This window comes from Aquarana catesbeiana, linkage group LG06 (assembly GCF_042186555.1).
Source record: "Aquarana catesbeiana isolate 2022-GZ linkage group LG06, ASM4218655v1, whole genome shotgun sequence".
NCBI lineage: Eukaryota > Metazoa > Chordata > Amphibia > Anura > Ranidae > Aquarana > Aquarana catesbeiana.
In genome coordinates, this window is record NC_133329.1 from 23296887 (window position 1) to 23324402 (window position 27516).

The following is a 27516-nucleotide window of genomic DNA, read 5'->3' on the forward strand; positions in this document are numbered from 1 at the left end:
CAATCAAATTTGGAAACTTTTTGGGTTAAACTTTTTCACTTATAACCCATACATACACACACACATATACACATGTGTGTGTATATATATATATATATATATATATATATATATATATATATATATATATATATATATATATATATATATATATATTTTTTTTTTTTTTGGTTTTGTTTTGTTTTGTTTTGTTTATGGAGAGACACCTGCAGCTCTTTATTGATGCAGCAACTTATTAGCTTGAAAAATTACAACTAGTTCAACCAAAGGATTTTTTTCTCGATAATGAAAACACTAAAAGTAAAATGAGAGAGATGGCAAATATTACAAAATGTTTGTACTTTATAAACTATATGAGGCTAATCCGCATAAGGATAGAATTAGATAACATATCTTTAACTATAATTTAAATGAAGGTAAATCTGTGTGGTAACAGTGAAAAGGGCAAATCAAATTCTAATGCTGTGTACACACGGGCGGACCTTCCAACCGGACTGGTCCGACGGACCAAATCCGGCGGACAATTCGACCGTGTGTGGTCTGCATTGGACTTCCGACCGACCGTTACGGTCGGAAATCCGACGTACATTAGATTTGAAGCCTGCTTTAAATTTTTACGTCGTAACTCCGCCGGACTCAGTTCCTGACGGAAAGCCCGTTCGTCTGTATGCTGGTCCGACGGACCAGATACGACGCAAGGGCAGGGTACTGCATCTCGCAACCAACGGCCAGGGTTGTCGGGAAGAGGCCCTTGTCCTCATTAACATGGGGACAAGGTGCTTTGGGGTGGGTGGGGGCCGCAGGGCGCGACCTCCCCCAAAGCACCCACCCCCCCATGTTGAGGGCATGCAGCTTGGTACGGTGCAGGAGGGGGGGTGCTCGCTCGTCCCCACCCCCCTTCCTGACTGGCCGGGCTGCGTGCTCGGATAGAGGTCTTGTATGGATTTTGGGGGGACCCCACACCGGTTTTTCGGCGTAGGGGGTCCCCTGAAAATTCATACCAGACCTAAGGGCCTGGTATGCCCCGTGATGGGGCTTGCAAGGTGTTAATCTCACTGATAAAAGCAGCAAGATTGACTTCCTTTTCTAGTCCCGTCGTATCCGAGTCACGTTCAAAATGAATGGACTTGTCCATGTGTGGGCAAGTCCGTTCATTTGGAAAGTCCGCCGTAATTTCGTTGAAAGTCCGTCGGGAAGACCGGTGGACCTAGTCTGCTGGAAAGTCCGGTCATGTGTAGGCAAGTCCGTTTATTCAGAAAGTCCGTCGGAAGTCCGGCGGGAAGACCGTCGGACCTAGTTTCCCAGAAAGTCCGGTCGTGTGTACGCTGCATAACACTGCCAAAGCGACTGCAGGAAACTTTAAAAAAAAAAAGTAAACCATGGGAAAAAACAACGACTGTTATAGCTTCTACTGTAAGCATTATAGTTTACCCCAAACCCCTCTCACTACTGATGGACATGGTTTGCATGTAGAATAAAGGAAAATATAAACTAAGGAACATGAAATAATTTTATTTGCATATAGTATTTTTTTTTATTAAATAATCCTTTTTTCATAAATAGTAATAAAAACCTGATGTGGTAGATATTTCCTTGCCACTAAAAATGAAGAAAAAAATAAAGTTTTGCCTTTATAAAAACATGAAATGTTTATTTTCTAATAGGAGTTGTGGTGGATACTATAAAAACACAATGTATGAAATATATAAACAAGATTTATGTGTTTTTTTAATATCATGATATAATTGTTGCTTGCTTTTACTTGCGTTAAATCCAAAAGTTATATACAGCCAGTAACATAGTCTGCCATTCTAAGTAGTTCCCGAACCAATACGAGTTGTGGTAAGTAGTTTACTGACATTGCTTTTTTGTTACCATAACACTATATTACTGGTTGTAAATAATTGTTTACTGCATTTATTTTTAATATATTCATATATAATCTCTACTAAATGGTATGCCTATTGTAGATTCCACCATGATAAGCTCCTGAGGAGGCAGCGTTATCATCTGTGAAATGCGTCAAGTGACTGCCACCTCTGAACTTCTGCAGGTTGCTAATGGGGGACTATATACATTGTCCACTACCAAAATTACTATCCCTTAGCAAGCATGTGGATAGTGTTGAGTTGTAAAATAAGTGATATGGAACATGTATATTTACACTTTTTTATATTGCTGTATTTTTAACGATATTGTAAAAAAACTTTATTTTTAAAGTATTATTTTTATAGGAAACATATCTGCAAGTTTCTAAGGGCGATGCCTTAAAAATCTATGATTCATACTTTTACCAATATACTGTAGAGTATATGTACTCAGTATGATGTATTTTTCTATGGAGGGGGTTACCTTTAACCACTTCAGCCCCGGAAGGATTTACCCCCTTCCTGACCAGAGCACTTTTTACAATTTGGCACTGCGTCGCTTAAACTGCTAATTGCGCGGTCATGCAATGCTGTACCCAAACGAAATTTGCGTCCTTTTCTTTCCACAAATAGAGCTTTCTTTTGATGGAATTTGATCACCTCTGCCATTTTTATTTTTTGCGCTATACACGGAAAAAGACTGAAAATTTTGAAAAAAAATGATATTTTCTACTTTTTGTTATAAAAAAAATCCAATAAACTCAATTTTAGTCATACATTTAGGCCAAAATGTATTCGGCCACATGTCTTTGGTAAAAAAATGTCAATAAGTGTATATTTATTGGTTTGCACAAAAGTTATAGCGCCTACAAACTAGGGTACATTTTCTGGAATTCTTTTTTTTTTTTACCACTTCAGCAATCGTCGCCACTTGGCTTAATCAGCGTAGTGATCATTTATTGTCGCTGACTTGGATTTACATCATTGTGGTTTTCTTCCCCCTTCTTTTTTTTTTTTTTTCCCAAAACTTTCATCAATTGTAATACAGGTATACATATATATCTTTGTTAAGTACTCTCCCAAATTAATTCTTCACCCAAATTAACCTCAGGCTACTTAAAAAACCCCTCTTAAGCCGAACGGGTTGTATAGGTCCTGTTCCTCCCTCTCTAGGATATCAAAAGTATCATTGGCGCCTGCAGGGCTACATACAGAGGAGAGGGAGAAACAAGAAACACAATAAATGAGAGCTAGGAGAAGACCGCTTATAAAGAGCTGGGCTTATGGGGTCCCCACCCCCAAAGCCCCTTATTAGTACTAATAGTGGGCTTTTAGATATTTTATAATATTTATACTAACCCCCTACCCCTTCCCCTACGCCCCCCCTCTATTCCCATGACCTTCCCATATGAAAACCTACCTATCTACAAGGTTAAGTGTTCCCTAATAATACCTAGCTATATCCAACCTCTAATGACCCTAATTTTCTTCGTGTATCCACCCTATTCTATATTCCTCTAGTGCGTGTATATCTGGATTATCAATCTGATCCCTTACATTCCAAGTTTACCCCTTAATCCGACCACCCTATCCAACCATGGCTTCCACATTTTTTCAAATTCCTGGAGGTTCCCCCTTTCCATTTTCTGGAATTTACACACACTTTAATTTATGACTGCCTCTGTCATTTCTTGAGGTGCTAAAATGGCAGGGCAGTACAAAACCCCCACAAATGACCCAATTTTGGAAAGTAGATACCCCAAGGAAATTGCTAAGAGGCATGTTGAGCTCATTGAATATTCATTTTATTTGTCCCAAGTGATTGAATGACACAAAAAAAAAAAAAATTACAGAAAGTTGTCACTAAATGATATATTGCTCACACAGGCTATGGGCATATGTGGAATTGCATCCCAAAATACATTTAGCTGCTTCTCCTGAGTATGGGGATACCACATGTGTGGGACTTTTTAGGAACCTAGCCGCGTACGGGGCCCCGAAAACCAATCACAGCCTTCAGGATTTCTAAGGGTGTAAATTTTTTATTTCACTCGTCACTGCCTATCACAGTTTCGGAGGCCATGGAATGCCCAGGTGGCACAAACCCCCCCAAATGACTCCATTTTGGGAAGTAGACACCCCAAGCTATTTGCTGAGAGGCATGGTGAGTATTTTCAAGCTCTCATTTGTTTTTGAAAATGAAGAAAGACAAGAAAATTTTTTTTTTTTTTTTCAATTTTCAAAACTTTGTGACAAAAAGTGAGGTCTGCAAAATACTCACTATACCTCTCAGCAAATAGCTTGGGGTGTCTACTTTCCAAAATGGGGTCATTTGGGGGGGGTTTGCCACCTGGGCATTCCATGGCCTCTGAAACTGTGATAGGCAGTGAAGAGTGAAATCAAAAATTTACGCCCTTAGAAAGCTTGACGGCGGTGCTTGGTTTTCAGGGTCCCGTGCACGGCTAGGCTCCCAAAAAGTCCCACACATGTGGTATCCCCATACTCAGGAGAAGCAACAGAATGTATTTTGGGGTGTAATTTCACATATTCCCATGGCATGTTTGAGCAATATATCATTTAGTGACAACTTTGTGTAAAAAAAAAAAAAAATTGGTCTCTTTCCCACAACTTGTGTCACAATATAAAATATTCCATGGACTCGACATGCCTCTCAGCAAATAGCATGGGGTGTCTACTTTCCAAAATGGGGTCATTTGGGGGGGTTGAACTGTCCTGGCATTTTATGCACAACATTTAGAAGCTTATGTCACACATCACCCACTCTTCTAACCACTTGAAGACAAAGCCCTTTCTGACATTTTTTGATTACATGAAAAAATTATTTTTTTTTGCAAGAAAATTACTTTGAACCCCCAAACATTATATATTTTTTTAAAGCAAATGCCCTACAGATTAAAATGGTGGGTGTTTCATTTTTTTTCACACAGTATTTGCGCAGCGATTTTTCAAACGCATTTTTTTGGGAAAAAACACACTTTTTTAAATTTTAATGCACTAAAACACACTATATTGCCCAAATGTTTGATGAAATAAAAAAGATGATCTTAGGCCGAGTACATGGATACCAAACATGACATGCTTTAAAATTGCGCACAATCGTGCAGTGGCAACAAAATTAATACATTTTTGAAAGCTTTTAAAAGCCTTTACAGGTTACCACTTTAGATTTACAGAGGAGGTCTACTGCTAAAATTACTGCCCTCGATCTGACCTTTGCAGTGATACCTCACATGCATGGTGCAATTGCAGTTTACATTTGATGATAGACCGACGCTTGGGTTTGCCTTAGCGCGAGAGCAGGGGGGACAGGGGTGCTTTTTTTTTTTTTTTTTTTTTTATTGATTTTTTGCTTTTTTATCTTATTTTCAAACTGTTCCTTTTATTTATTTTTTTTTTTAATCATTTTTATTGTTATCTCAGGGAATGTAAATATCCCCTATGATAGCAATAGGTAGTGACAGGTACTCTTTGTTGAAAAAATTGGGGTTTATTAGACCCTAGATTTCTCCTCTGCCCTTAAAGCATCTGACCACACCAAGATCGGTGTGATAAAATGCTTCCCCAATTTCCCAATGGCGCTGTTTACATCCGACGAAATCTAAGTCATAAAATGCTCGTAGCTTCCGGTTTCTTAGGCCATAGAGATGTTTGGAGCCACTCTGGTCTCTGATCAGCTCTATGGTCAGCTGGCTGAATCACCGGCTGCATTCTCAGGTTCCCTGTTGAGACAGGAGAGCCAGAGAAAAACACGGAAGACGGTGGGGGGGGGGCATTCCCTCCCACTGCTTGTAAAAGCAGTCTAGAGGCTAATTAGCCGCTAGGATTGCTTTTACATGAAAGCCGACCGCTGGCTGAAAAGAATGATACCAAGATGATACCTAAACCTGCAGGCATCATTCTGGTATAACCACTCAAAGTCGTGAATGGCGTACCTGAAGACAAAAAAATGGTTAACAATAAAGCCCAGTAAACGGTAAAGTATAAAAAAATTGCATACCTGAAAAGCAAACATGATAAAACATAATAACAATAAAAAACTTTGCAGAATAGAATACAGTAAAAAAGAGCAGAACAATAGAGAGAGAATAGAGAGAGAGAGAACAATAAAACGACAACTATTTTTTTTTATTTTATATTTTTGTTTGTGGTTTTTTTTTTTTTTTTACACTTTTTTTTGTAACTGTAACTTTTATAACTGTAACCGGTTCCAGGTTCGGGTCTCTCAAAATGCGATGGCATCTTGGGAGACCCTGTGAAAGTGTGCCTAGTCTGTGCAATGCTGTACCCTACGCTAATACTCAACTAGTGAATGGTAGCGTTGAAAACATTCACCAATGCAAAGACCAGGATTGTCAGGACAGGAGGGACAATAATAGTGGGTGTCACGCCTATATCCGTGCTTGCTGCCGACACAACATCTTTTTTTGGGGGGTTCGTTGGGTAGGGGTACTCGAGAGGACATAAATAAACAATGCCTCTCATTCAGCTGACTGCATTTGGTTGGGGATGTGAATGGGGGAAGTACGGGCACTGCAGAAGCGGTGGGTTCCCAATTAGGATTGGCGAATGCAGCAGGAAGGGCATTATGGGCACGACGGGCCTGTGTTTGTCTTTTTGGTGGCAGCGGGACACTATTTGTGCTTGCCACCTCACCAGCTTGAACTGCACTTATGGAACTCGCCACGTCACCAAGTGTCACTGCAGTGCTGGTTTGACTATGACCGGGGTGTACTAGGCCGCTGGTGCTTGCCAGTTCACCAAAACGCTACCAAAAAAACTGTTAGCGATCACAGGGATCAGGCCTGACTCTGCGAACACTGTAGTTATGCGTTTAGTGTTTTGTAAGTGACAGTGATCGATCGATACTGCACTTGGGTGGGCTGGGCTGGGCCGGGCGGAGGGGCAAAATGCAGGTGCTAGCAGGTATCTGGGCTGATCCCGCTAACACTACGTTTTTGGGAACCCTAAACTGCTGGGGATGCTAGTATAGATCTGATCGGATCAGATATTGATCCGTTCAGCTACTATACCACTAAGGGAGGCGTATGCTGCAGTACTGGCGCTAATCTGACGCTGCCTGGAGCAACGCATATCACCGCCGAGTTATCAGGGGGCTAAACCTTTATTTGGTAATAAACGGTGGGTGCCCTGACACTATAAAAAATAAACGAACAAACAAGTGTCACCCGTAACGGTTATACGGTGATCAGTGGTGAAAGGGTTAACTAGGGGGCAATCAAGGGGTTAAAACCTTTATTAGAAAGTATATGGGGGTCCCTGTCGCTATAAAACTCTGACGGCGAACCTAAATATATACCTCCCTAACTAGCGTCACCAGTGACACTAATACAGCGATCAGAAAAATGATCGCTTAGTGACACTGGTGACGGGGGTGATCAAGGGGTTAAAACTTTATTAGGGGGGTTAGGGGGGTATCCTAGACCTAAAGGGGGCCTAATACTCACTGCCCTAACACACTAACTGTCACAAACTGACACCATGCAGTAATCAGAAAAAAAAAAAAAAAACTGCTTGGTGTCAGTGTGACGGGGGGGGGGGGGGGAATTGGGGGTGTAAAGTATGCCTGGCATGTTCTACTGTGTGTGTTGTGTTGTGCAAGTCACATTTCAGTCTTCTCTCCTAGGCGCCGGAATGGAAACTGCAGAGCCGAGGAGAGATGACATCACATCCCCTGCCTCTGTGTACTACACAGAGGCAGGGGACGATTCTCATTGGCTGGGAGCGATCGCGAGGGGGGGGCCATGAATGGATGGCCTCCCCCTCATCTCTGATTGCTGCCAGACCAAAGCCGACCGCCTCGGGCACCAGGGGGGGTCCGATCGGACCCCCTGCCCGCGGGAAGGCAATCACGTACCAGGTACGTGATTTTGCCTGCCCGTGCCATTCTGCCGACGTATATCGTCCTTAGGCGGTCGGCAAGTGGTTAAGCAGACAACATAGTTAAGATTGTTGCTCCTTTGACATTTAGTAATATTAACCACTTCAGCCCCGGAAGAATTTACCCCCTTCCTGACCAGAGCACTTTTTGCAATTCGGCACTGCGCCGCTTTAACTGACAATTGCGCAGTCGTGCAACGTTGTACCCAAACAAAATTGACGTCCTTTTTTTCCCACAAATGGAGATTTCTTTTGGTGGTTTTGATGACCTCTGCTGTTTTTATTTTTTGCACTAGAAACAAAAAAAGAGCGACAATTTTGAAAAAAATGCAATATTTTTAACTTTTTGCTATAATAAATATCCCCCAAAAATATTAAAAAAAAAACAAATTTCTTCCTCAGTTTAGGCTGATATGTATTCTTCTACACATTTTTGGTAAAAACAAAAATTGCAACAAGCATATATTGATGGGTTTGCGTAAAAGTTATAGCGTCTACAAAATAGGGGATTGTTTTATGGCATTTTTATTATTATTTTTTTTTATTAGTAATAGCGGCAATCAGCGATTTTTATCGTGACTGCAACATTATGGCGGACACATTTGACACTTTTGACACTATTTTGGGACCATTGTCCTTTATACAGTGATCAGTGCTATAAAAATGCACCGATTACTGTGCAAATGACACTGGCAGGGAAGGGGTTAACACTAGGTGGCGATCAAGGGGTTAAGTGTGTCCTAGGGAGTGATTCTAACTGTGGGGGATGGGCTTCAAGTCACATGACTGCAATCACTGCTTCCGATGACAGGGAGCAGTAGATCTCTGTCATGTTGCTAGGCAGAACAGGGAAATGCCTTGTATACATCGGCATCTCCCTGTTCTGCCTCTCCGTGAGACGATCGCGGGCAACTGGCGGACATACAGTCCGCGGGATCCGCGGGAATGCTCGCGGAGAATGTGGCGGGCACACGCTTGCGCTGTTGGTGGCATGCGCGCCCACACGGCGGCAAATTTGAAGCAACGTACAGGTATGTTGCTTTGCGCAGCCGTGCCATTCTTCCGACATATATCGACATGAGCCGGTCGGCAAGTGGTTAAGATAATAATATAATAATTTTGCTTTTTTCCTCAGGTATTGAAGGCTACCATTGTAAGCAGAGAGGTAAGTCACCACATGAGGAATCTCTGATAGAAGTACTCTGTCTGCCAAAGAGGTCTACATATTGATTTGATTGGCCTCCATAAATCCAATAGAGCTATAGACTGCCTAGGGTAGAAATTATCCATCTTAGGTCTTCAGAAGACATGTGGTCTCAAGAGGGTTGATTTTCTAAAGGAGGAGACATTACAAAGTTAAGACGGGTACACACTACAGTTTTTTTTCATGCAACCCCGAGGGTTGCACAAAAAAACCTGTCGGCTACAGTTCGGAGACACTGGACTAACCATGTAAGGTTAGTCCAGTGATCTTCCCCGCTGAGCTGTTGTTGTGTTCTGACAGGGGGACAACCCCCCCACCAGTACACTTCGATCAGCACTTTCTGCAATTGGCTCGGAGTGCTGATCGGGTGCCAGTTGGCTGCAGACCGACATACACTTTAAGGACTTGTGTACATAATGTGTGCCCTTTGAAGAGTGCTCTGTGGTGAATCACTCTTAAGCCCCATACACACAATGAGATTTTCTGCTGAGTTTTTCCTTCAGATTTACCAAAACCATGTAGTGCAAGGGCCTGCCTGATGGCATACACATTGAAACTCCTAAGGCTTGACCTCATATTATATGGTTTTGGTAAATCTGAAGGAAAAACTCAGCAGAAAATATGATGTGTATGGGGCTTTAGGAGGGTGTTTAACAGGAGGTGACATATCACCACCTAACCTGTTTTTTTTTTTCCTATTTTTTTCTTGTGGTGGTCGTGGTTGTGGGACCCAACCTGTTTTAACCCCTAATGCCCCGTACACACGGTCGGACATTGTTCGGACATTCCGACAACAAAATCCTTTTTTCCGACGGATGTTGGCTCAAACTTGTCTTGCATACACACGGTCACACAAAGTTGTCGGAAAATCCGATCGTTCTAAACGCGGTGACGTAAAACACGTACGTCGGGACTATAAACGGGGCAGTGGCCAATAGCTTTCATCTCTTTATTTATTCTGGGCATGCGTGGCACTTTGTCCGTCGGATTTGTGTACACACAATCGGAATTTCTGACAACGGATTTTGTTGTCGGAAAATTTTATCTCCTGCTCTCCAACTTTGTGTGTCGGAAAATCCGATGGAAAATGTCCGATGGAGCCCACACACGGTCGGAATTTCCGACAACACGCTCCGATCGGACATTTTCCATCGGAAAATCCGACCGTGTGTACGGGGCATAAGACCCATACCATAGTGCCACAACCACATGCATTGCACACAGTTGTGGTGGTGTTGTAGCGCTGCCATATTCAGTTGAAGAGAATAAAATATGCACCAATGGAAGGAGCACAAGACCAAAGTGTCCAAACTAATTTATCCACTTATACTAAAAACAGTCAATGTGTTTCGGGGGTCAGAAAATAGTCCTCCTTCATCAAGGCTGTTTTAGGATATCCTGATAAAGGGGGAGTTTTTCTAACCCCTGAAACACAATGGCTGTTTTTTGTATAAACTAATTATGGTGCATTTCCACTGGAGGGTAGTCCTGTCTTTTATGAGCAGCCAAAACTGAGCCAATGAGCTCTCCAAATGTTTTTATTCTCTGACTACTTTATATGAACTCACATCAAAGTCCCAGCATTTCTTGGAGGCCTTTTTTTCTCCATTCAGTTGAACAGTTCACATTTAGCAGTAGGTAGATAATGGGGAGATCATTTCTGTGGCACCACAATGCTTTGCAACACAACATAAAATTTGTGGTTTAACTGAGTTTTTAATCACTCTCTATCCACAAGTGTAAACTAAGGCTAAATGTTGCATATACAGTTACATAGTTTGACAGACCCTGCCAGGACAGAGGTTTTTGGAGAGCCTCTTGCCTACTGACTATGGGATCTGACTTTTAAGGGAACACTACTCTTTGGGAGGCGTGTGCCTGGGGGACCCTTGAAGTGGTCTTGCTTTGGATTCAAGTCCATGTCTCCTCAAAACACACAGACTCTGGGAACTGAAATTTGGGGTCTCTAGGCTCAGACCAGCGATGACTACTTCAGACTTTGAGGCTCAGAGCAGATGTTATAATCATCAACTCAAACCAACCTGGTGCTGGGGGTCTCCTGATTTAAACTGTTTAAGGTGTTACTTGTCTTTCTCTCATGTTTTACTGCATATACAGACTGATTTTACTGTTGTGGGTTTTTAGTAACACTTTAAGTGTCGGCACTTTACATTTTATGGGGGGTTGGAGCGGGTACCTGGTTTCGACAGGTACCTGCTCCCACTTCTGGCTAGGTCACCATGGCAATACAAGGGGAAGTTTGCCCTCCTGCTCCCACAGCCTTCTGGGACTACTCACAGGTCCCACAAAGCTGCAGGACCATTCACAAAGCAAAGCATAGCTCACGCATGCACAGTGGGGAGCTGGTTGAGAAGCCTCAAGGTGTTACAGTTGGCTTCCCACACTAAAGATGCCAGCACTGAGGACCTGAAGAGTGGGGTTGGGTGAGGACGGCCCTGGATCCCTGGACAGGTAAGTGTCCTTTTATTAAAAGTCAGCAGCTACAGTATTTGTAGCTGTTGACTTTTAATGTTAAGGTAAAGAATCCCTTACTAACATTTTATTGAGATATTGTTACAATATTACCAGCGATCCTGAGTATGTTTTCTAAAGTTTCAATAGAACATTATTTTATCTGAATAATTTGTGTTATAGAGGGGACCTCCCTTACTGTATTGATGGATAAAACTCTGACCTGTCGAATTGCATTATTTTTGGAGAAAGCTCTGAATTCTGTATCACTCAGATTCCCCTGTGTTACACGACAATATACCACCCTGGACTATGCAGGTAAATGCAAAATCAGCACCATAACTGTTCTCTTATTTTAAAATTATACTTTATAGATATATAGTCATAAGGTTGAAATAAAAACACAGATCCATCCAGTTCATAGCATGTATGTGTTTGTGATTTTTTTTCTTTTCTAACAACTCCCCTAGCTTTGTGTAATCTGTTTCCTGGGGAAGACATTTAAAAGTTAGAATGCCACAAGAAAAAAATCCTGATCAACTGGTGTTACTATGGTAGCACTGTATTACTCTGGGCACAGTATGTTAAATATAAGGTAAAAAAAAGACAAAATAGAAAATAAATACATATATTTTTTTTTTTTACATTTGGTCACCAGTCAGTGTCCCTGGTCACTGCCACACCAGTTATATTATGACGCTGTACTGCACTGGTAACAGTATGTAAAATATTTTATACAATGTGAAAAAACTATTTTCTTTAAAAAAAAAAATGTGACAAAAAATTACAACTTATAAAAAATGTGCCATGCCTCTTACTAAACACTAAGGATTGGTAGCAGATCTCCTGAAGAGGGGAAATGTTCTAACCCGAACGGCGAACTCCATTGAAGTCTATAAGAGCCGAACAGGAAAAACCAAATGTGCCCATTTTGAAGGCTTATATTAAAGTAATTGGTCATATGGGGGCTCCGGATACTGCCCTGGGGGACATGTATCAATAAAAACATTTTCTTTAAAAATGATCGCTTTTGCAGGAGCAGTGATTTTAATTATGCTTAAAATGCGACAATAAAAATGAAAAATTTCTTTAAATATAGTGCCTGGGGGTCCTCTTACTGTTCCTGTAAAGTGGCGCATCTGTAGCATGCATAAAACATGCTGCAGCAAAAATGACATTTCTAAAGAAAAAAAACGAGTCAAATCCCATTTAAAATGACTCGCAGTTACAATTGCCGGCACCCGGCTATTGAAAAAATAAAGAGAAAAACGGCATGGAGTCCATACCAGAAGGGCCTGGTATGGATTTTGAGGGGAAAACAAGCCAAAAATTAAAAAAAAAAAAAAAACAGTGCTCCCCCCAATTCATACCAGACCTCTATCCAAGCATGCAGCCTAGCAGGTCAGGAAAGAGGGGGCACAAGCAAGCACCCCCCTTCCTGAGCCATTCTAGGCCACATGCCCTCAACATGGGGGGTAGGTGCCCCCTCCCACCCAAAAGCACCTTGCCCCCATGTTGATAGGGACAAGGGTCTCTTCCCGACAACCCTGGGACTGTGGTTGTTGGGGTCTTATAGGAATCTGGAAGCCACCTTTAAAAGGGGGCCTCCAGATCCCCCCCCTCCATATGAATGGGTATCGGGTACATAGTACACCTACCCATTCACCAAAAAAGTGGCAAAAATTAATAAATAATTTAAATCCATTGTCAATCATTCCACTCACTGCCCAGAAAAATAGAAAAAATGAAAAAAGCTCTGCCTCCTGGGAAGCCTCATGTCAAATGCCCCCTCTCGACTTTGACATTTCTTATATAGGTAAGGGGTGAGGCCACCTAGCTACATCACCCAGTGGCCCTGCCCCCTGCTTACATCACAGACTTGTGCATGATGGGAGTGTGACATCACGGCCCTGCCCCTTACCTATATAAGAAATGTTAAAGTCGAGAGGAGGCAGGAGGCCTCCCAGGAGGTGGAGTGTTTTTCATGTTTTTTTATTTTTCAGGTTGGCGGGCGGCATGATTGACAATGGATTTACAATGAGGAACATTATTTTTTATTAAAGGTATAATGTCAGCAACTGTCTATTGTGTTTATTGCTTTTTGCCACTTTTTTGTGAATGGGTAGGGGTACTAGGTAACCAATACTCCATCAAATGGGGGGCTCCCCCTTGTTTAAGGGGGTCCCAGATTCCAATAATCACCCCACCCACAGACCCTTGCCCTCATCCCCTGCCCCACAGCACCCACCCCCCCATGTTGAGGGCATGTGGCCTGGTATAGTTCAGGGGGGTGCTCAGTCATCCCCGCCCTTTTCTGACCTGCCAGGCTGCATGCCTGAATAAGGGTCTGGTATGGATTTTGGGGGGGACCCCACGCAGCTTTTTTTTTTCTTTTTTTTTTACTGGCAGTTTTCTCTTAGTGTTCTAGATTGTTATTCTTATTGGGAAACTCATTGACAGATGATGACTCATCATTTGTTAACGATGCCGCCACCGGCTTACCGACCCCACTTCGTAACAAAGAGCCTACACTGCCCCCTGATTGGGCATAGCTTTACCCAATCAGGGCACAGAATACACTGTGCAGTGCTCAGTGCATTGCCGGGTGTTCGTCTGGGTGAACACCCGGCGAACACCCTGCAGATTTGGGTGTTTGGTGAACAACCGAATAGGCAAATGTTTGGCCCAAACTGATGTGGTGTTTTCGGGCCTCAAGAAATTAGATAAGCTGTCAGTACATCAGGATTGGTAAATTTTCAGATATGTACCATAGCTTGTGGACAATATAACTCTCCTACAGACTAAACAATAAACACTGATTTGAGTTATTTTCATCAAAGAAATGTAGCAGAATACAGTTTGGCCTAAACTTATGAAGAAAGATTATTTATTTGGAAAATATTATAACAGAAATTAGGGAAAACTTTGATTAACTTTAATTAACCACTTTAACCCCCAGAAGGTTCACCCCCCACCTGCCCAGGCCATTTTTTGCGATACGGCACTGCGTTATTTTAACTGACAATTGCGTGGTCATGTGACACTAAACCCAAATAAAATTGATGTCCTTTATCCTACAAATAGAGCTTTCTTTTGGTGGTATTTGATCACCTCTGCTGTTTTTATTTTTTGGGTTATAAACAAAAAAAGACTGACCATTTTGAAAAAAACTCAATATTTTTTTCCTTTCTGCTATAAAACATTAAATTAAAAAAAAATGTAAAAAAATCAAATTTCTTCATCAATTTAGGTCAATATGTATTCTTCTACATATTTTTGGTAAAAAAAGTCACAATAAGCTTATATTGATTGGTTTGCGCAAACCTTATATCGCCTACAAACTGTGGGATATTTTTATGGAATTTTTATTTATTTTATTTTTAATATTAATGGTGGCAACCAGCGATTTTTTAGCAGGACTGCAACATACAAATCGGGCACTAACTGACACTTTTGACACTTTTTGGGGACCAGTGACACTAAAAAACATGCACTGTCACTGTACTAATGACACTGGCAGTGAATGGGTTAACATCAGGTGAGATCAAAGGGTTAAGGTCCCAGTGGAAATTGCGTCCAGCAGACCCACTGATTGACTACCCCTGTGTCCAATCACAACAGGAGGGGGTCACCAGTGGCACAGGTACGTAGGGTCGCCCTGTCGCAGTTTATCTGCATGGGGCTGTCTTCACATGGTTAAATATCACTAAAAGAAATCTCTATTTGTGTAAAAATAAATGCTAAGTACAGTATAAGTACAGTGTTGCATGACCGCGCAATTGTCATTCAAAGTGCAACAACGCTGAAAGCTGAAAATTGGCCTGGGCAGGAAAGGGGTAAAAGTTCCCAGTAGGCAAACAGTTAAGCAAGATGAACTTTTGTACCAGGGGCTTCCTGACTGAGTGAAATTTGGAAGTCTAGACTACAACCAGATAGGATGGGGTTCTTTATGTGCAGTATTTTTACTAGATTACTAAACTGAGGACGTCAAGACTTTTATAGGTGGTTTTGATCTCTTAAGGTTTTTTATGCTGCTGTTAGCAGTTTGCTGTAGGCCTCACGCAGCACACGGCACATGTCCATAAGAGGCTTCTACAGGGGAGAGGAGGGAGTGCCGACAATGGCTGGGCAATAGGTCCCTATAGGTGACGTCAGGGTTCTGAAAATTTAGTCATTTTCAAGCCTTCCCTTACACAGGGTAGCCAGAGCTGCAGGATCATGTGACTACACTGGAGCAGACTGAAAATAAGTAAGAACACAAACCTTTTTTATATAGGGTATGCAGGATATGTGGGGGGGTCACTTTTAAGTGTAGTTAGTATTAGTGTTTACTACCAGTTTTATTTTTTTCAGAAACAAGTAAAGTTGTCACCAATGACAAGAGTGATTTCTTTCAAAGTATAAGAAGGTATTCTGCAAATTGTTATCACTATGAACCTATATTAATCTGCAATCAATCCCTCCTCTATGAGCTGAAGAGAGCTCTGGAGATTTCCCCGGCTGAGTCCATCATTTTGGTTCCTACAATCGGCTGCATGGCAGATTACAATGACACTCAGCTTCTGTCTGATGTTTACACATTGTTGGAGGAGAAGAAGTCCCAAGTAAGAACCCTCCATGTAAAGTCATACATCGTCTACGTATCTCTGATCCCTAGGTAAACATTGTTTTTTCTCTACAGGTTTATTTTTTGTGGTTCTCCTGGTATTGTACAATGAAAGCTTCCCATGAAGATGTGTTCAATGAAATTTCATCTCTTAGTTATGGAGATTTTATTGATATGGGAGATATTGATAATTATAAGGTAAGAATCGTAGAAGCATATACAGTATAGTATTAGTGAAGGTAACATTATTTTGATGATGATTGAACATTTTTATATACTGGGCTGAATTTCAGTTATACTGTATACTGTTGACTGCTTTAGAGGTTATAACCCAAGAAAAAAAAATTAAAGAAGAATTCCAGGTCTGGACATTTTATACCTAGTTATGTTGTTTCTAACTTGAACCAATGTAACTACGTATATTCCATACCTGTGGGATCCCTCCAGAAGCAGGAAATCACAATAGACAACACTACTACACTACCACTGCAACTTTCTCAATTTGCATTTGGGTCCCATACCGAGTGGCATTGTGAACACAGGAGGGTGGCAGCTTGGCATGTGTGCCATTCATTGAATGCTTTGCATTTTCTAAATAAATACAAAGTGTTCTCTGATTGGATGAGGTGGAGAGTCAGAGCAGTGACACCATGGATGAAAAGCATTCTCTGAAAGGTGCTTGTGCTGAACAGTCAACTCCCTGTGTTTAGTAAGCAGCAGTGCAGCCTCTAAAAACTGGACCTGGAATCTGGAAGATAACTGTAGTAGTGGCATAGTAGCAGTGTCTACTACAGTATTTCCCAGCTTCTAGAGGGATCCCAAAGATATGTTATATAGAATAGGGTTGCACCAATATCACTTTTTTAAGACCAAGTACAAGTACCGATACCTTTTTCAAGTACTCGCAGATACCGATTACCGATACTTACTTTAATGTCATGTGACAGTGGCACTAATATGCAGCACTGTTGATTCGTGGACTGTGTCAGTAGTTTTTATTTGTTTTTTTTACAATTTTATTGTTTACAATTTATTTTTTTGTATTATTTTTTACAATTTTTACGATTTTTTTGTATTATTTGTTTTATTTTTTTACAGTTTATATCTGTGGATAGTGTCAGTGTGTTTATTTTATTTTGTATTATTTTCACAATTTTACCTTTTCAATATTTGTTTATTACAATTATTTTTTTTATTATTTATTTATATTATTTATTTTATTTATTTATTATTTATTTTATTTATTTATTTATTTATTTATTTGTATTATTTAACAGACCCCTGGCATCTCCCTTTTGAGACAGGGAAAGGGGCTGAGGACCGAAATTCCCCAGTCCCTTTCTCTGTAGCCTCAGTTGCACTGAAGATGAATGCAGAGGAGACAGAGGGTCCTTTTCATTCATAAACTGAAGCATCGTAAACATAGTTTTAGTAAATGTGTGTTTCAATAACTTATAGCAGAGGGTATGGGCCCATTAACACATTCATCCTTTTATAACTATTGTGGGTTTAATTCAAATAATATAATTTATTTTTTAATTCTTTTTGGCAGCTATGGCACTCATTTGAATTGCTTTTGTCTAAGCCTCTTAATCCATCTGTGCGCCTCCTGAAAATCCATCTAAATATCACGGACGAATATACTGAAGTGTTTAGTGTGCCAACTTCCTTATCATATTTACTGATCACAAGAGATGCAAAAGCGATGCTAAAATTTACTGATCCAAATGGTAAGTTGATGTTTGTAAAATGACAAGAATTTCTAAATGTTTATATTGCATTATTTCTATCAATCTTAAGAACATAGATCCAATGTCTTCAATATCTACAAAAAAAGGTCTTTGCTGCCACCTGTCATGGGATGTGTCTTGTGAGTGAGCAGGTTTCATGCACTACCACATTGTTTAGATAATCAGATTTTCTCAAATCTAGTAGAGGGGAATTCTTTTCTACTTGGTTCACCAGAAACCTGAGGTGTGAGCATAGCATTGGCAGCCCTGGTTCCAGTTCATTCTAAGGGCCTTTGTTGACAGGCTTTGGGCTTGTGTTGATGGCTTCACTTTGACTTCAGTCATAAATGCTTCAGAGAGTATAGAATACATTGAATGGTGAATTTGACTCGCAGTCGACATTCTTCTGACCTGCATTTGTCCTGCTTCATAGATCTGTATGGGGATGCTAAACCAATTTGAAACAAACAAAAGTCCATTCACACAGATCCTTATAGACTCCTAGAAATTTCCCTTTGCTGCTATAGTAACTTAGTAAACTTGCTGCTATAGTAAACTTTACACTTTGCTCTACTTGTGTTTGTGTGAAAAACTTCCCACAGTCTATACATTTCCTGCAAGTTGGGTGAGTACCATAGTCATCACTCTACTATCATGGTTCACCAAGGAACTCTTTCCTGTTTTCACTTGTTAGCTTTCAGCTTTAGTACAAAATCCAGCAGGGAGATGAATGATTGAGAGGTTGAGTTACCTAGTTACATAGTTGGTGCGGTTGAAAAAAGTCCATTCAGTTAAACCTGTGATGTGTGCGTGTGTATATCCCTCTATGTTGTGGTCATTAAGGTGCCACTGTAATAGTTTTTTGAAACTATTGATGCTCCCTGCTGATACCACTGCTTGTGGAAGAGAATTCCACATGCTTACTGCTCTGACAGTAAAGAACCCTCTACGCTGTTTAAGGTTAAACTGCTTCTCTTCCAGTTTTAGTGAATGGCTGTAGCAATCCCCCTGAGGAAGACACATGATTCCCTGTGTCGACACACGTTGGGGAGGGGACAGGATGGCTTAGGCAGAAACAGGAGAGTTTTTTTGAACACCTGTTGTGTTAATACGAATAGACCTACGGCTCCCACCGGGATATACAGTGGGGACGGACAGTATTCAGACCCCCTGAAATTTTTCACTCTTTGTTATATTGCAGCTGTTTGCTAAAATCATTTAAGTTAATTTTTTTCCTCATTAATGTACACACAGCACCCCATTTTGACAGAAACCCACAGAATTGTTGACATTTTTGCAGATTTATTAAAAAAGAAAAACTGAAATATCACATGGTCCTAAGTATTCAGACCCTTTGCTCAGTATTTAGTAGAAGCACCCTTTTGATCTAATACAGCCATGAGTCTTTTTGGGAAAGATGCAACAAGTTTGTCACACCTGGATTTGGGGATCCTTTGCCATTCCTCATTGCAGATCCTCTCCAGTTCTGTCAGGTTGGATGGTAAACGTTGGTGGACGGCCATTTTTAGGTCTCTCCAGAGATGCTCAATTGGGTTTAAGTCAGGGCTCTGGCTGGCCATTCAAGAACAGTCACAGAGTTGTTGTGAAGCCACTCCTTCGTTATTTTAGCTGTGTGCTTAGGGTCATTGTCTTGTTGGAAGGGAAACCTTCGGCCTGAGGTCCTGAGCACTCTGGAGAAGGTTTTCATCCAGGATATCCTTGTACTTGGCCACATACATCTTTCCCTCAATTGCAACCAGTCGTCCTGTCCCTGCATCTAAAAAACACCACTACAGCATGATGCTTCCACCACTATGCTTCACTGTATTGGACAGGTGATGAGCAGTGCCTGGTTTTCTCCACACATACCGCTTAGAATTAAGGCCAAAAAGTTCTATCTTGGTCTCATCAGATCAGAGAATTTTTTTTCTCACCATCTTGGAGTCCTTCAGGTGTTTTTTAGCAAACTCCATGTGGGCTTTCATGTGTCTTGCACTGAGGAGAGGCTTCCGTTGGGCCACTCTGCCATAAAGCTCAGACTGGTGGAGGGCTGCAGTGATGGTTGACTTTCTACAACTTTCTCCCATCTCCCGACTGCATCTCTGGAGCTCAGCCACAGTGATCTATGGGGTTTTTCTTTACCACCAAGGCTCTTCTCCCCCGATAGCTCAGTTTGGCCAGACGGCCAGCTCTAGGAAGGGTTCTGGTCGTCCCAAACGTCTTCCATTTAAGGATTATGGAGGACACTGTGCTCTTAGGAACCTTAAGTGCAGCAGAAATTTTTTGTAACCTTGGCCAGATCTGTGCCTTGCCACAATTCTGTCTCTGAGCTCTTCAGGCAGTTCCTTTGACCTCATGATTCTCATTTGCTCTGACACGCACTGTGAGCTGTAAGGTCTTAGATAGACAGGTGTGTGGCTTTCCTAATCAAGTCCAATCAGTATAATCAAACACAGCTGGACTCAAATGAAGGCGTAGAACCATCTCAAGGATGATCAGTAGAAATGGACAGCACCTGAGTTAAATATATGAGTGTCACAGCAAAGGGTCTGAATACTTAGGACTATGTGATATTTCAGCTTTCCTTTTTTAATAAATCTGCAAAAATGGCAACAATTCTGTGTTTTTCTGTCAATATGGGGTGCTGTGTGTACATTAATGAGGAAAAAAATGAACTTAAATGATTTTAGCAAATGGCTGCAATATAACAAAGAGTGAAAAATTTAAGGGGGTCTGAATACTTTCCGCCCCCACTGTATGTCACTAATTTGCATAAAAATGTCCCTCAGTGAATTTCTAAGACAATATGTACAGTATCTCACAAAAGTGAGTACACCCCTCACATTTTTGAAAATATTTTATTCTATCTTTTCATGTGACAACACTTAAGAAATGACACTTTGCTTCAATGTAAAGTAGTGAGTGTACAGCTTGTATAACAGTGTAAATTTGCTGTCCCCTCAAAATAACTCAACACACAGCCATTAATGTCTAAACCGCTGGAAACAAAAGTGAGTACACCCCTAAGTGAAAATGTCGAATTTGGGCCCAAAGAGACCTTGCACTCCTCCACCTTTTGTTTGAGGATGCTCCACAGATGCTCAATAGGGTTTAGGTCTGGAGGCATGCTTGACAAGTCCATCACCTTTACCCTCAGCTTCTTTAGCAAGGCAGTGGTCATCTTGGAGGTGTAATTTGGGTCGTTATCATGTTGGAATTTTGCCCTGTGGCCCAGTCTCTGAACGGAGGGGATCATGCTCTGCTTCAGTATGTCACAGTACATGTTGGCATTCATAGTTTCCTCAATGAACTGTAGCTCCCCTGTTCCGGCAACCATTTTGAACTTCCACTGACCAGTATGAGAGAGTGAGAGCGATAACACCAAATTTAATACACCTACTCCCCATTCACACCTAAGACCTTGTAATACTAATGAGTCACATGACACCAGGGAGGGAAAATTGCTAATTGGGCCCAATTTGGACATTTTCACTTAAGGGTGTGCTCACTTTTGTTGCCAGCGGTTTAGACATTAATGGCTGTGTTGAGTTATTTTGAGGGGACAGCAAATTTACACTGTTATACAAGCTGTACACTCACTACTTGTAGCAAAGTGTCACTTCTTCAGTGTTGTCACATGAAAAGATATAATAATATATTTACAAAAATGTGAGGGGTGTACTCACTTTTGTGAGATACTGTATATCTAAAATATGCTTACAGTGTTGCTGGATTGGCTTAACCACTTCCCACTCGGCCTATAGCAGAATGACTCCCGGTCGGTGGTTCCGTTATCCTGACTGGACGTCATATGACGTCTTTCAGGATAACAAGCCCGTGGGGGCACGCAGCGCAGTGATCGGTGGTGCTGTGTGTCAGTCTGACAGAGTCTCTTTACCATGTGATCAGCTGTGTCCAATCACAGCTGATCACTGTGTAAACAGGTAAAGCCATGTATCGGCTTTTCCTCTATCGCATCTGACAGACGCGAGTAAAGGAGAGCCGATTGGCTGCTTTCCTGACAGGGGGTGTCTGCGCTTATTGATTATCAGCGAAGCCCCCCCAAGGATGCCCACCCTGGACCACCAGGGATGCCCACCTTTGATGACCACCAGGTATGCCCACCAGGTATGCCAACCATGAACACCAGGGATGCCAATCAGTGCATATAAATAATGCCAATCAGTGCCCATAAATTATGCCAATTAGTACCCATCACTAATGTCTGCCAGTGCCTCTGTATCAGTGCCACACATCAGTGTCCATCAGTGCCACCTATCAGTGCTGCCTATCAGTGCCCATCAGTGCCACCCATAAGTACCCATCAGGGCAGCCTTCCAGTGCCCATCAGTGTCACCTATCAGTGCCACCTATGAGTGTCCATCAGTGCCATCTATCAATGCCCATTAGTGCTGCATATTAGTGCTGCCTATCAGTGCCCATCAGTGCTGCACATTAGTGCTGCACATTAGTGCGCATCATCAGTGTCCATCAGTGCCACCTCATTGGTGTCACCTAATCAGTGCTGCCTTATCAGTACCCATCAGTGCAGCCTCATCAGTGCCCATCACTGAAGGAGAAAACTTACTTATTTACAAAATTTTATAACAGAAACAAAGAAAAACGTTTTTTTTCAAAATTTTCAGTCTTCTTTTTATTTGTTCGGCAAAAAAGAAATACCCCAATGGTGATCAAATACCACCAAAAGAAAGCTCTATTTGTGGGAAAAAATTCAATGTGTTTGGGTACAGTGTAGCATGAATGTGAAATTTTCATTTAAAAAGCATAAGTGCTAAAAGCTGAAAATTGGCCTGGGCAGGAAGGGGGGAATGTAGGTACCTCCTTGCCTTCGGTAGACCCAGGGGGGGCGCTACATACAATTTTTTGGGATCAGACTTTTGCATTTTTAAACTTCTATCTGAAATTCTTCAACCAGAACAATTTTTGCTGCCGTTCCTTCTGGAATGTGTTATGTTGAAATGGAATAATAGGATTTTTATTACAGCTTACCTGTAAAATCCTTTTCTTGGAATACATCACGGGACACAGAGCAGCCATAGTAATTACTATGTGGGTTATAGGCCCCCTATAGGTGAATGGACGCTGGCAACCAAAAGACAGGAAGTTCCCCTCAATATAACCCCTCCTTCACAGGAAGCACATCAGTTTTGTAGCAAAGCAATGTATATCCCAATAAGAGAGGAGGGACCTCTGTGTCCTGTGATGTACTCCAAGAAAAGGATTTTACAGGTAAGCTGTAAAAAAAATCCTATTTTCTTTTTTTTTTTTACAAACAAAGGTGTTTTATTGTTGTCATATAGGTTGAATAAAAACATATCCATAGGTACAGTACATATAATCACATGGAATACATTTGTGTACATACAGGTCCAGACAATACAGTGAACAAGCACAACATGCAGCAAAAGTTTGCATACAGGTAGCATGTGGACTAGGTTAATACATTCCGCGTAAGTGTCTAGTAGTATACCTTTTACAGTTACCTATCTTAGGATATGAGATCCTCACCAGTACGTTAGTCAGAGGTCCATGGGGCCCAGACTTTTAATATTTCCACTAACAGCCTCTGTTCAAATATGTAATTCTATACATTGGCAGTGCAGCTCTGATCAGTGCCTTCCAGGAGGAGATGGAGGGGGGGTCTGGTAGGATCCATTTGAGGAGGATTTCATTTTTAGCATAAAAGAATAGGTATGCAATTAGTAGTTTTAAGTAGTGTGGTCTTTGCTCATCATCGTGAACTCCCAGTAATGGCATCTCAGGTGACATTGGGAGTGTCAGTTGCAGTCTGGAATTAACTTCCCTAAAGACCTTTGTCCAGTAAGTGGAAATGACAGGACAGTCTCAGAATATGTGGAAGAAGGTTCCTACATGTGCTTTACATCTGGGACACTCTGGGTCTTTGTCTGGGTACATCCTGTGAAGTGTGTTATATTTTTGGGGACTCATCGCCCAGTAACGTGCTATACAGAGTAGAAAGAGGCTTGGTTAGATCACCCGGAGCCAACAGTTCCTCTATAGGATCAGCTTTGAGTGTGATCGGCCGGGGGAATTGGACTCCAGTGGCATGTTTGAGTTGTAGGTATCTGAATGCCATCCAGGTTGGTAAATTATATTTAACCTTCAGATCCACAAACTTCAATAGGGTACCCTGGGGCATAATGTGGTCCAGTGTCGTGATGCCAAACCTGGCCCACAACTATGGATCCGGAATGGAACAAAGTTGTGATAGGGTGGGATCGCCCCACAACGGTTGTGCTGGAGACCACTGATCCGGCCGCAAAAAGCGCCGCTGGGCAGCGGTCCACACCCGCCATGTTACCCTGGTTGGTCCCGGTGTTGTCCCATATGCCCCGGGACCCCTGTATGGAAAGCTGCGGAGCCCAGCAAGGGAGCCCAAGCAGTTCGTCTCCAGGCATACCACCGCATTGGATCTATCCCCTTGGTACCACCACTGGACTGTCACTAGTACCGCTGCCCAGTAATAAACTTGAAAATTGGGTAGGGCTAACCCACCCAAGTAAGCAGGTAGCCAGAGCGTGGATCTGGCCAACCGCGGTACCGCCCCATTCCATATAAAGGAACCTATGCATTTGTTAATCTCTTTGAAGAAGCTGACTGGTATCCATATCGGGCAGTTTCGGAATAGATAATTAAGTTTGGGTAATATGATCATTTTTAGTAGGTTTATGCGGCTTATCAAATTTAGTGGCAAATTTGACCATGTTGAACACTTGGATCTAAGGGTCGACAAAACAGGCATCAGATTTTTCTCCAAGAAGTCCGAGTGATGTTTCGTTACCTGAACCCCCAAATAACGAAATTCTTCAACCCAGTGGAGAGGAGTGGAGGCCGCCCCGTGGATGGCTCCCTCATCTAGGGGGAAAGTATTGACTTGGCCCAGTTAATCCTTATACCAGAGTAACCTCCAAACGTGTCAAAAATATGTAGGGCAGCCAAGAGCGAGGGGCCCGCGTCATTAAGGTATAATAATGCGTCGTCCGCGTACAGGGACAGCCGCTCTTCCAGCTTACCCAGCCACAAGCCCAGCACATCTGGAGCCTTCCTGACCAAAATGGCCAGGGGCTCCAGGGCCAAGGCAAAGAGGCCTGGGGAGAGCGGGCAACCCTGTCTCGTGCCACGGAAAAGGACGAATGGCTCTAACAGACAGTTGTTCGTGCGAACCTGTACCCTTGGTGCCCGATATAGGAGCTGGATACCATGTATAAATTTAGGGTCAAAGCCAAACCGACGCAAGACCTCCCACAGATAGGTCCATTCGACAGAGTTGAATGCCTTTTCAGCGTCTAATGAGGCGATTACCCTAGTGCCTTGATTGTCATGTGTTATGGATGTGTTAAGAAAGAGCCATTTAGTGCGTGATATCTTCGATATAAATTCTCCTCTAACCCAGGCCTTAAAAGAATCCCAAAGTACTGGGGGAGGGGCTGAGTCATTATTCTCAGTCCAGTAGTTACATATGGATGCTGTAATAGGTTCCTGGAGCTTCTCCTCTGCTGCCCAGTAGCTAGAAAGTCGCCATAGGTGGGACCCAGAGGGAACACTAATGCCGCGTACACACGAGCGGACTTTATGGCAGACTTTGCCCGGCGGACGGGATTTCGTCAGACAATTCGATCGTGTGTGGGCTCCAGCGGACTTTGTTTTCTCAAAAGTTGGACGGACTTAGATTTGAAACATGTTTTAAATCTATCCGTCGAACTCGAGTCCGGTCAAAAAGTCCGCTCGTCTGTATGCTAGTTCGACGGACAAAAAGCCATGCTAGGACAGCTATTGGCTACTGGCTATGAACTTCCTTGTTTTAGTCCAGTCGTACGTCATCACGTATAAATTTGATGGACTTTGATGGATTGTGTGTAGGCAAGTCCGTTCATTCGGAAAGTTCGTCATAAAGTCCGTCGAAAAGTCCGCCGGGCAAAGTCTGCCGTAAAGTCCGCTCGTGTGTACGCGGCATTAGCGTTAAAGAAAGACACAGGGGAGCATGGTTAGAGATCCCTCTGGGAAGCATACAGACATCCTGGACACATTGTAGGGTCGAGCTAGATCCAAACGCCAGGTCAATTCCAGATAGTGTTTTATAGGTGGAGGAGTGGCAGGTATATTCCCTTTCTTTCGGGTGCGTGTGTCTCCACACATCCGTAAGGGCGAACGTGTCCGCCCACTGCCGGAGGTGAGGAGAGTCATGAGTCGATGCACACATCCTATCCACAGCAGCGCATGGGACCATATTAAAATCGCCCATCAGAAGTACAAAGCCGGTGTCCATCTGGACTACCTCCTGCATAATGTCATGAAGGATTTGGACTGATGCCAGCGGGGAAAGATACAACCCAACCAGTACAATATCCCTATCATAAATGTTTGCGTGTACTATGACATACCTGCCCTCCTTATCTGTCTTTATAGTAATGGGTCTAAAGGGTAGGGATTTCCGAACCATGGTGCTGACCCCACGAGCATATGTAGAATAAGTGGTGTGATAGTTTAATCCCACCCATGGTCTTTTCAAGGAGATTGTCTTATGGCCCTGAAGGTGGGTCTCTTGTAAAATGCAAATGTCAGGATTATGTTTCTGTAGAAAGCGGAACACCAGGGATCGTTTAACCGCTGAGTTTAGGCCCCTAACATTCCAAGAAATTACTGTAATTGGAGCCATTTGAGGTATATGGGAGAAATCAGTGTAGGGGTAGAAGGCTCACGGGGCAGCATCCTGGCGCCATGCATGAGAAACACTGTAGCACATATGACACTGTACCAAATTACCTTAAGTATAGACATCACAAAACACCTGAGGTGACAAAAAAACACCTTTAACATTCCAAACCCTTTCCCTAACCCTCCCCCTCCCTGCATCTCAAACCCCAACCTAAGAATGCTTAGAACCCCAAACATTATACACCCAATGCTAGGGGGCGTGTACCAGTGGGCGTATATATACACTGAGGGGGGAGTGACCCCGCAGATCTGGAGAGGCTCCACCGCCAGTGCAGGAGAGAAGCAACACAGTTATTGGGTTTCATCTCCATCTGTCAAATGCGCACTAAGAGATTATAAAACTCAAACCCTTTATGCATTTAAACATGAGAGGGGGGGAATAGCAGACGATTAGACCTCAAGAGAAAAACAATCCCATCCCCTTGAATAACAGTCCTTTTAATCAGGACCGAGGATAAACCTTCTTAATATTTCACAGTCTTCACAGAAGTACAGGGCTACAGTACCTTTTACCTGACACTAGAATCCGCCAGTGAGTCAGAAGTTAGTGTGAAGGAAGTCTTTCCAGTTTGGGCACTTTTCAGCAGGAGGAATGAGACTGTGCAGGGGAAAAAAGAGGGGGGGGAACCCCCCAACATATAAGGCAAACCATGCAGCAGGAAACAGCATTTTGACATAAGCCATGAAATCCGGAGCACTTAATGGTGAACAGAAACCTGAGTGTGCACAATTGCACATAATCACCTGGTCTGTCCAGGGGCACTTTCTTCAAACGTTGCAAACAAGTAGGTCAGGCACAACAGGTGCAACAGAAGTAGAAGGCAACCTCACACCTGGAGGATGATCTCCCCAAGATATCCGCCCCAAGGTCCTCCCGTCAGGTAGTTTTTGAACAGTTAGAGGGGGGCAGTAATACTGAGGTAAGAGGTTGTTAAATGTGAGGAGACCAGCAGCCATCAG

The 27516-nt window shown here is 42.4% G+C and overlaps 1 protein-coding gene across 1 annotated transcript in view; it reads left to right on the top strand.

The window, feature by feature from the left end:
- The window catches only part of LOC141147913 (uncharacterized), a 123410-nt gene that overhangs the window by 46170 nt on the left and 49724 nt on the right, over nt 1–27516 (top strand). The window contains exons 4-8 of the mRNA XM_073635071.1: nt 8923–8952; nt 11647–11781; nt 15817–16067; nt 16145–16267; nt 17622–17799. Of these exons, the coding sequence (XP_073491172.1) occupies nt 8923–8952; nt 11647–11781; nt 15817–16067; nt 16145–16267; nt 17622–17799 (717 nt within the window). The remainder of the gene's footprint in view (nt 1–8922; nt 8953–11646; nt 11782–15816; nt 16068–16144; nt 16268–17621; nt 17800–27516) is intronic.